We start from the raw sequence: 11621 nt of genomic DNA on the forward strand, positions 1-11621 counted from the left end.
AAGGGCTGAATAGAAGGATCAGTAATACAAAGTAACAATAACAATAAATTTGTAGCCTTACAGAGCATTTGTTTTTTAGAAGGGAGTCAGAGACACCCATTTGAAAGCTGCAAAGAGTCAGAAGAAAAAGGCAAATAAATATGAAACTATTAATAATGAAAACCAACTGAAACATTGCTTAGAATTGGCTGTTCTATGACATAATAAAAGTTACCTTAAAGGTGAACCACCCTCTAAGTAAAATGTTAGTTGCCCTTGTTTCATGGCAGTTATGAGAAGAGGGATTCATTTAATTTATACAGGAGATTGATATTATTTGATGTCTGTGCATATCAATTGTGTGTATATATCATAGATGTGTTACTGTTATATTTCTGTGTTTGCAAGATATACTGTATAAATAAAATCACTTTTAGTCTGCAATTTTGGAATTGCTGCTCTGTATTCTAAAGCCTGGGCATCTACCATTGTGACAATGTATATATTATTTATATCTGCATCCCTGATATTTGGACAGAAGGGTTATAGCGAGGCCAGAGAATGTATTAGGAAGAAGCCGGAGATATCCCAGGTAAGTATTAAAATAGAGTGCTTATGCTACAGCAGTCGGTGTGTGCCGGAGAACAGAGTCCCTAATGAAATCTGTAGACAGAGGGAGCTGTGTAAACTAATTTTCCCTCAAATTCTTGCAGAGAGTACACAGACTGGCTACACAAACACATGGCATGACACACAGACACACTAACTAGATATAGAAAGAAAATATAAGTACACTATTCATAATTCACGCATGCAGCAGCAGTCAACAGGCAACACAATAGTAAGAAACACAAGCAAGTCCTCAAGTCACACACACACTGGCACAAGGACAATCTGGGACAACATCTGTTTCCCATATACAATAATTAGACAACCGCTCAGCCGACACTTTTACTACCCACAGTGCAACACCGAAGCATCATGTTACTCATAGTGCGACACCTTATAATGCACACATTGTGACATAAGTAAAGACATCTTTGCTTCTCCAATGATGCCTTTTGGGGTCATATTAAAGCCCCTTATATACAAATTGCACAAGTTAAGATCATAGAACTGCTTTACAGCACCCAAAGCAATGGACCAGCCTATACATGGTTTGCCATTAGTGATGGGCGAACCTGACCTGTTTCGATTAGCTGAAAATTCACGAAACAGCAACAAAATCGTCAAAAGCATTTATTCCGCATAACAATTTTTTTTCACCCATCGGAATCTATAAGCATATTTTTTGCTGCGAAACCTGATAAAAGATTTCACTCAAACCTACATGCCATTGCACTCCTCCTGCTTTTGCACATTTGTCTCCACCACCACTTATTAATCATGCTGGGAATTCTCTGACAAGTTGGCTAGACGATGACAAGATGTGCCAAGAAAAAGATGGGAGAACTTTGGTCTCCAATGGAAGAACCCTTATTAATATGCAACACACTAGGGGTCATTTATTACAGTATTTGGACTTTGCACACCACCTTCCTTGCACGGAGGATTGCCACTGGTCTCTGCGCTCTATTTTGGCCGCACCCCCCATGAATACAATGCTGCCTGCTGGTGGCAGTGCTGTATTTAGGTGACCCCCCCCAATTTTCACCCCTACCTGTCCCCTAATTTGCTTGTCATTCAGTCGTGCACTCCATTCAGCCTGCAAATTTACTTACCTTCGAAGTTGCGCCAGCGTTGCCTTTGCCGCACTTTGCCAGGCGAAGTTTCGACAGGGCGCCGCTAATTCACTAAAATCCGAAGCTGCACTCTTGGAGGCGAAAGGTAGCGGAGTTGCTCTACCGTTAATTCGTCAAGCAAAGCGAAGTTACACTAACAATTCCTAATTTGCATACGGTTCCAAGTTAAAGTACAATGGACGTATATGTATCAGCAAATACATTACACTACACAAGCCTGGGAAAGCTTCATAAAAAAAATAGAGTTGTTATTTTGCCCTATACATGTGCACACTGTATAGTTTAGGTGCCATATGTTAGGGAAAGAAATTTCAATTTTTTTTTGAAGCCCTATATACTCTATTGCACTTCGTCTGGTCTGAGGTGGCGAAGGCAAGTCTGGTGCAAGAAGTAACGTTCAGTATAATCCGCAAGTTAGTGAATTAGCGTAGTTACGTCCCTTTGCCATAGCGCAACTTCGTCTGGCGTAAGGGTACGAAGTAGCGCTAGAGTAGGTCCACTTCACTAGCGAATTTACGCCAGCACCAGTTAGTAAATCGGCGAAGTAACGAAATTACGCTAGCGTTAGCCACTTCGCACTTTAGTAAATTTGCCCCTAAAAGTGGCAATACATGGATAGACATAATATCAAAGGCTATTGTGATACTAAACTCTATAGTTAGTATAGATATAGTGAATAAAGTACCCCCTCTTGTAAAATATAAGGATATTATAAGTTACCGAGGAGTTTCATGACCATATAAAAACACGAGGCCGAAGGCCGAGTGTTTTTATACAGGTCTTGGAACTCCGAGGTAACATCTAATATACTCATATTTTGCAACTGGGGGAACTTTATTTATTATAATACACAAGTTTCAGTGCGTCATGTGACAGAAATGACATCAGAACTCACCGTTTATAAGGATATAATTTAAAAGATATTCATGGCTTTTGTGTATTATATAGTGAATAAAGTACCCCCTCTTGTAAAATATAAGGATATTATAAGTTACCGAGGAGTTTCATGACCATATAAAAATGCGAGGCCGAAGGCCGAGTGTTTTTATACAGGTCATGGAACTCCGAACTTATAATATCCTCATATTTTACAACTGGGGGTACTTTATTTATTATAATACACAAATTTTAGTGAGTCATGTGACAGAAATTACATCACTACTCACCGTTTATAACTGATGACATCACTAAGAACCGTTTATAAGGATATCATTTACAAGATATTCATGGCTTTTGTGTATTATATGGGGATATATAATTTATGTGAAAGTATGGAGGGGTGTGTGTATGGATGCTGGGTTTCATTTGGAGGAGTTGAACTTGATGGACTTTGTCTTTTTTTAACCCGATTTAACGATGTAATTATGTAACTATATGAAAATTGTCGCACGTCAAAATTATTTTGACGCCCATTGACTTAAATGCGGATTTTTTGTCGAAGCAAAAAAGGACAGATTCGTTCATCTCTAGTTCACCTCCCTATTCAGCCAGAATACCCCAATATATGTGCCCATATTCTGGTAAATGGGTTGGGTTGATTGTCCATTTAGGCCATAGGCCGATCAGTCGGATGCCAAGGGGCCAGTGCTGTGAAGATGGAACATGCAAGCGCAGCGGGTCGGGCAGTAGTTCTGTTCAGTACATCAACTTTCTGAAATGTGAGTGTGACTGTGACCTGCAGCACCCTCCAGCATGTGCGTCTATTTGTGTGTATTGTGTAGTGCTCATGAGTCACTGTGTGTGTGATTCACTGCGCTGTGTGTGAATGAGTGTGTCAGGGAATGCGTGTGTCTGCATGTCTGTCTTTGTGTTTATGTGGCAGTGATTTTTCATGTGTGGGGAGGAGGGGAAAGAGAGAAATTGTCTATGTGTCAGTATTGATACACAACTTAGTGTAGGAGTGCGAGTGACAGCAGCAGTGTTCCCAGGGAGGCGAGTGTGTGTGTCGGTGCCCATATGTAGGAACATCTGTGCCACTTCATGAAAATGCCATTATAAGAGGCCACTTCTGGTTAGAACTAACAGCTTATCCTGTGCATCAGTATTTTGGGGTATTGGAATGAATTTATGTCAGCGTTTCACCCAACAATTGCTTTCTACAGCCCACAAAAGGTAGTAAAAAGTAAAAGTAATTTACATAGCTGGGATATCATTTCCTAAGATCTAGTGTATTTTATACACACACACATAAAGTCCATGCTCACTTTGTGCCTGTCAGGGGGTGCTGGGATTTGTAGTTGAGCAGCAGCTACAGTAACAGAGCCACCGTGGCAGATCCCAGCCATTCATGATAGGATAAAACCCAGAAACTGTCACATTGTCTTTCCTGTTGTCTGTATGGCGATACCAACCCCCCGGCTATATAAATTTCCAACACCTCCCATGAAACCAATCAGCCCTTATACCACACTAACCCACAACTTATGCAACTCATCAGTACAACAATCCTACCAGTCACACTGAGGTGTGTCTAAAGTATTTGTTCACACACAAATCCAGACTAAACTGCCTAATAGTAAATGCACACACACACACACACAGCAGCAGGAATGTAGCACACAGCTGTAACAGATAACACAGGCGTACTCCTGGCTTGTACACCAAGTCCTGCAAGCGCCGCCACATCGATCCCTAATGAGTCAGAACGTAAAGTATTGATCTGTGCACACAATGCTGTGTATTCCATGTCAGCTGTCAAGGTGTATATCTATACACACACAGTAATGGACACCCTGATACACACACAGCTGCAAATAACAAAGTCTCAGCTGAACTGTCCAAAGTTCTCTGTCTTTTATCCCTTCCCCCTCTCTCTCTCTCTCTCTCTCTCTCTCTCTCTCTCTCTCTCTCTCTCTCTCTCTCTCTCTCTCTCTCTCTCTCTCTCTCTCTCTCTCTCTCTCTCTCTCTCTCTCTCTCTCTCTCTCTCTCTCTCTCTCTCTCTCTCTCTCTCTCTCTCTCTCTCTCTCTCTCTCTCTCTCTCTCTCACACACACTATCCCTTCTCCTCCTCCTCCTCCTTTTCTCCCCCCTTACCAGCTTTGCAGGGGTCTTTGTAATCTATGGTTTCTTCCACTACTTCCTCCAGATCATAGGAATAGTCCATGAATACCTGCCCCTGTCCCAGATGGAGCATCCCTGCAAGCAATGCCCAGCAGAGGAGTAAAGGGAGGCTGCCTAACCAGGGCATCCTGGTTGCTCCTGCTGCACAGCTATCTCTGCCTGGGCTCTGGGAAGCCTATGCTCTCCCTCTCTCTTTCTTTCTTTTTTTTTATTTTTTGGGATGTGATGTTTCAGGGAGGCGGGATTCTTTCGGATCAGCCCCCTACAGCCTGTGGGATATCATTGTGTCCCTGCGAAACAGCCAAGCTGATGGGGAGGGGAAGAGTAGAGTGGACTCCTCACCCCTTCCAGAGGTTTATAGTAGCACTTGATGGTGGGGGAAGCAATCTCTGACTTTCCCCCCATGCATAAATCTAGCTTGGGATATCCCTGGGCATTACGGTTATCTGCCTGTCTGATGTCTCTAATCCGTCCAGGCTGGTTCATTTGTTCTGCTGTTAAAGGGGGAATTCACAATAGTGGCAGCAAATTGGAATTTAAAAAATTCATTCAGGCCAGAAATTGACAGATTCCTAATTGCCTCTGCTGGATTTTTTATTTTTTTTAAATCAGGTAATCATGTTAAAATTTTGGGTAAGAATTGTAACATTTTTAGGAGCTCAGTCGCAGGGGAGCGCAGGAAGGACCTCATCCAACTCTTCTTCAGGGCTCTTCAGGGTGCTTTTACCTGAGCTCCCCTGTGTTCAGTTTAATGCATTCAACTGCTGGGGAGTGTAGGCCCAGATGCAATTAATCCTTTTAAAGTACTCACAACAACGAAGCAGGGTCCGTCTGGCTGGTCGCAGCAGGAAGAGAAGAAGAAGCGCAGGGTGCGGATCTGGGCTTGCCTGTAAGCGCCAAATGCACGTGGAACGCAGCATGCTGCATTCGTCGCTTATATGTGTCACCCATTGAGGCTGCATTTAGCCCTGCGCTCCCCTGTGGCTGAAAGCATTTAAACTGAAAGCAGGGGAGCACAGGGAAAATCTAATGGGCACGAAACTGACACAGGCACATGTTAGCTTCAAACACAGGTGGAATGCAAAATTCTTTGTTCCATCTGTGTTCTTCGCTTACTAGGGACGCACCGAATCCAGGATTCGGTTCAGGATTTGGACAGGATTCAACCTTTTTCAGCAGAATTCGGATTCAGTCAAATCCTTGTGCCTGGCCAAACCAAATCCTAATTTGCATATGTAAATTAGTGACGGGAAGGGAAATCACGAGACATTTCCTTCTAAAACAAGGAAGTAAAAAATGATTTTCCACTTTTCCTTTTCTGACCCTAATTTGCATTTGGTGCATCCCTAGTGCTTGCATGTGCCTGTGTCAGCGCAGGCCACTTTAAATGAATAGTGTGCATTCCTTCCTGCTCTTCCTGTGGCTGAGCGATTTAAAATAGAACACCGAGCAAGCTCTAATTTGAAATTAATGCCAATAATATTTTAAGAACGTCAGAAACCTCAGCCCAAGGGGGCAAGGGGGTATGAAAATGACATATTCCAGAAACAGAGTAATGCTTGTGGGAACCTGGCATGTTTTAACTGATATTTAACTCCCAAACGGAACTCTTACACCAGTTTGGTTTTAATTCCCACTCTAGCAGACCCAGATTAGTGGCGAGGCTACAAAGGCCAATGGACTATCTAGCACACTGCTCATTGGACTGGCATCTGCTTTCTTAATTTCAATGGCATCAGTACTATATTGCTTTTTAATAAGTTTCCCTTCCAGGACAGGTATCTGCTGGCATCACTCTTACACATCAGGCTTGCAGCATGGAGATACAGGGGGTTATTTATTTAAGTCTAAATGCAAAAAAACTTGAAAATATTTTGGTTTTTTTTACTATAAAATTTTTAGAGCTTTATTATACCCAGAGAATGGAAAAAGTCTGAATCCAAAAATCTTCCATCTCAGACCTGCCGAGGTTGTATATAAGTCAATGGCAGAGGTCCATATCATGGGAGAGGTCTCTATCCTATTTGGAAGTTTCTCTGGTCTGCACTGGATTTAGTCTGAAAATCCGACTATTTCTGGCTTTTCGGACAAAAATCCAAATAATTCAGACATTTTTGGAAAAAGCCCGAAAAAATCAAGCGATTCAGGATACAAAATCTAAAAAAACCTTGCAATTTGAATTTCTGCTCGATTTTATAAAGTTTGTCCCTGATCTGATTTAATCATGCTTTTTTAATAATAAATAAGATCCAATCGTGGATTCTAGTTTGGCCAGACATTTTTAAAACTCAGAAAATTTCAGAAAAAATTACAGCTTTAAAGGGGAACTGAAGCAACCCTACGTACAGAGAGCTTCAGCAGTCATTTACTGCATTTCAACTTTGTATTGAAAGGGACCAGGCATCTAAGGGTGGCCCAGGCACAATACTTTAGGGTACCCTGGCCTCTGAGCAATTATGCACTGCAGTAATAGTGGACCCCAGATGCACACAAAGCTCCTGACTTTTTGTTGCTTTCCATTTGCTATTCTCAAGTGGTAATCTGAGCTCAGTAGGCTTAATTGTTTAATTAAGTGAGCACTTAATGCTGGATGCTCTCGTCACTTGAACTTTAGGGAGTTACACTGTGGGAGCTGCAGGGAAATCATAAATCATCCCAGTTATTCATAATGAAAAATGGAATGCGGGGTGGGAAACCAAATACTGTTTGGGATTTATACAAGTCATATCTGGGCATACAAAAGAATCCAGGCACCACGGATGCTTTTAAATGTATGTATGGATATTTTTATTTAAATATTGCTACTTGAGATGCAGCACTTTACAGCAAAACAATAAATTAATAGAACAAGCAAGGGGTCATTACAATATAAATTCACATAAGTACAATAATAAATATATATAAAGTACAGTTACAAATTACAATTATCTATCAATGAGACAAAAAGATGGAGGTTCCCTGCACTGTAGAGTTTACAATCTAAATCTAAAAGTGGGTAATGAAAGAAATTGGCAGTCTAACTGCCTTTCTAATAAACATTTGTTACAAATATTCTGTTATATGTAAAGGCTTGTACAGTTGAGGGTTTTTTATTTTCTGTTTTTTTTTATCTGCGCTCAGTTTTAATGCGTTCAACAGCAAGGGAGTGCAGGATGAAATGCAATCAATTCTTTTAAACTGGGCGTTACTCACAAGGACACATGTAAGTACTGAACGCAGGTGGAAGTCCCTTTGTGAGTTCAATTCTTCCTGCAATCCTTTGTAGTTGAATGCATTAAAACCGAGCGCAGGGGAAAAAACGATTGTCTGTATGAGCCCTGAATGAAACTGTAATTGAAAGCAATATTTGTCCCTTTCTACACTGCTGGTTCTACCTGTTGAAACAATATAGTAGAAATCAGCCTTGCATGCCGCTTCACAGGTCTGCTAATCATCTGGCTTCGGCTACATTGCTTAAAAGTCAGGGCAATTGACAGACAGATATTCAGAGTTGGACTGGCCCGGTGGGCCCCACTGGTCCAAAATCTGCACCACGGGCAGAGCCGATTCCTTCCTGGCCTCCCCCACCTGACCTCAGTACGAATCTGTGTGCGAAGATGGTATGCTCGGGAGGGGAAAGAGGGGGATTTGCCCCGGGGTGCCGGGCCTGTGGGGGTAGCTGGAGGGGGGTGTCTTGGGGGGTTGCAGGCTCCAGATGTAGCAGCTCTGGTGGAAGTCAAACAATCCAGAGGCACACAATAAACGTGCAAGGTGTTCCTTGCTTGCATCAGTTCTATGTGCCTCTGGATTGTTTGACTTCTAGATTGGATTTGGGGTTGCCGGACCTCTACCACTGTGCACTAGACAGCATTGTAATTATCTCTTACAAGGGTGTGTGGGAGACAGATCTCCTTTGGGCAGCTCTAGTGGACCCAAACCCCTCCAGTCCGATGCTGCATATATTTCTTTTTCACTGCGCAAAAAAAGACAAAAAAATTGTAAAATTTGCTTAGAATGATATGTCTTTCCCACTGTCATGGATATTGGGACCTGCTGGCTGCACTGTGGAGTCTTGTAAGAATTGGTGTATATAAAATATCCGGAAAGGCTGTTGCAGTTTTGTTCTCCTCCTCCTACACATTGTCTGTGCCTGGTGGGGGGGGGGGACAAGTTGTGCCCTAAATAATCCCAGGTGCTGTTACATTTGCAGCAACCCGTAAATAATCCAGGGCTAGATTATACAGATATCTCATTTTTTCTAATGAATTCAATATTGTCATTCCCGTGGGTGTAAAGCCACAACTCCCACCATCCTCACGAAAACGAACCCTGGTTTTTATCTACATCCTTACTGCACATTATGAAATGGGAAGAATCACCTAGGGCTGGATTTACATTACAACTACAGGTGTGGGATCCATTATTGGGAAACCCATAATCCAGAAAGCTCAGAATTACGGAAAGGCTGTCTTCCATAAACTCCATTATAATCAAATACATCTAAATCTTTAAAAATGAATGGGTATATAGAGGAACAAATAGGTAGCTGCATGGGGGCACTATTGTATGTGACATGGGGCTGCTGACAGTTATAATATACAAAGCAACCCAATGCCATAAAAGAATTAAGTCAGACGGAGAAGGCAAATAATTCAAAAACTATAAAAAAAAAAAAGACCAGCTGAAATGTTGTTGAGATTTTAACACACTGGAAATTAACTTAAATGTATTTCAGTAGCTCTTTCCCTATTAAAGAACACAAAACCTTAAATAATTATGATAGTGTAACAATAAGTAATAAGTGCAAAGAGCAAAAATACACACAGCCATAGTTTTTTTTTTTTTTAGATATTCATGTTGGACTGGCACAACCCGGACTTCACTCCAATGCTTGATGCAATTAAAAGTATATTTTATTATGAGAATAAATCATTTGAGATGTTTTTTGTTAAATAAAATATACTTTTAATGGCATCAAGCATTGGAGTGAAGTTCGGGTTGTGCCAGTCCAACATGAATATCAAATTGCATCCATTGCCTCCCAAAACCTGAAGGTCTGGTGCTTGTGCACCTGGACCCCCATACTTTTTGGTAAGTTAACCCTGTTTTCATACTATAATAAACACTTGACTTTCATATGAAAGAATTTGTTTATGGTTTTTTTTTACCCACAATGCAGGTTTCTTTTTTGGGAATTAGTGTCTTGATTGGTAAATTAAGCATAAGGTGCAGCAACTGATTTACTTGTGAATGCTGTTATCTCTGTTGTGATGGTGCACGTGGTGGGAGAAATGGCATTGGCATAAGGTGCAATAATAATTGTCTAGGGCAACCGATTGGCTTGGCCCGGCCGTGGTTGTTTGTAGGTGAAACAAGCAGGGAAGCTCTTGAAGTAACATTTTATCCAACCAACTGGTATTCCAGGCCCAGTTTTCTGTATTGGATGCCCCTAGGCTGCAGGGTCCTTGCACACACCCCAACCCCACCCGCCCACAAGTGCGCACATGAATGCGCCAGAGCACTGCAACTTAGAATGCAGCTGGATGGTATTCCTCGCCTTATATCTTGCCGCCCTAGGCCCGGGCCTTTGTGGCCATAATTCCTGTTCGACTATTCAACATTGATACAATGAAACTGAATATCCTAATACTTGGACTGTGAACTATACCTACACTAACAACGTTAAAAGTGCCTTTCCGGATTTTCACTGTGTCATTCACTTCAATGTCGGATTTCCTAATTTGGAAATCCGGAAAGGCACTTTTAACTGGGCTGTGCGGGTGAAATCCACAAAGGTGGCAACCCCGTATCTGTAATAATAAGCAAAAATGCCTGTTTGCACCTATGTCTACACCGCATCAAGTTTCAATGACCACCATGAGAACATAAAGAAATATAGAAACCTCAAAAAGACACCCTGTCCATCTAAACGCATTCTTAGCGACCTTAACTAAATACATATTTGATTAACAAACTGGGCATATTTTGATACTGTGCTGTCCTAGCTACAAAACCAGCTGTTCAGTACAGTCTACCTCCAGCTCCGCTGCCAGATTTAGCTGAAAATGCCTGATGGGGTTTTTTCTCTCCTACTTGTGCACTTTACTTCTTTTTTAAAGGGTTGGCTCACCTTTAAGTTAACTTTTAGTACGTTATAGAATGGACAATTCTAAGCAACTTTTCAATTGGTCTTCTTTATTTATTTATTTTTTAATTATTTATTTAATTTATTATTTGCCTTCTTCTGACTCTTTCTGGCTTTCAAATGGGGGCTGCTGACCCCTTCTAAAAGTCAAATGCTCTGTAAGGCTACAGCGTTATTGTTATTAGTTTATTAGTCCTCTTTCTATTCAGACTTCCTCCTATTCATATTCCAGTATCTTATTCATATCATTGTATGGTTGCTAGGGTAATTTGGGCCTTAGCAACCAGGTGCCTGAAATTGCAAACTGAAGAGCTGCTGAATAAAAAGATAAATAGCTCAAAGGGGCAGATTTATCAAGGGTCGAAGTGAATTCGAGGGAATTTTCAAAATAAAAAAAAATCGAAATTCTAAGTAATTTTTTGGATACTTCGACCATGGAATAGGATACTACGACTTCGAATTTACTTCGACTTCGATTCGGAGTAAAAATAGTTGAATATTTGACCATTCGATAATCAAAGTACTGTCTCTTTAAAAAAACTTCGACTTCAATACTTCGCCAAATTAAACCTGCCGAAGTGCTATGTTAGCCTATGGGGACCTTCTGCAACATTTTTCTAAGTCTTTACACATTGACTAAAAATCCTTCGATTGTATGCTAAAATCTATATTTTTATTTTTATTCGTTCGATCGAATGATTTTTATTCGACTGCAGG

The 11621-nt window shown here is 41.1% G+C and overlaps 1 protein-coding gene across 3 annotated transcripts in view; it reads right to left on the reverse strand.

Annotated features, from left to right (window-relative positions):
• Positions 1-5027, reverse strand: part of bmp1.S (bone morphogenetic protein 1 S homeolog) — a 40645-nt gene extending 35618 nt beyond the window's left edge. Inside the window, exon 1 of one of the 3 annotated variants that reach the window (XM_041587563.1) lies at positions 4754-5027. In XM_041587563.1, the coding sequence (XP_041443497.1) occupies positions 4754-4907 (154 nt within the window). In that variant the 5' untranslated portion in view covers positions 4908-5027. 3 annotated transcript variants of the gene reach the window in all.
• Positions 5028-11621: the final 6594 nt, after the last annotated feature.

The sequence above is a fragment of the Xenopus laevis genome, chromosome 3S (assembly GCF_017654675.1).
Source record: "Xenopus laevis strain J_2021 chromosome 3S, Xenopus_laevis_v10.1, whole genome shotgun sequence".
NCBI classification, from domain to species: domain Eukaryota; kingdom Metazoa; phylum Chordata; class Amphibia; order Anura; family Pipidae; genus Xenopus; species Xenopus laevis.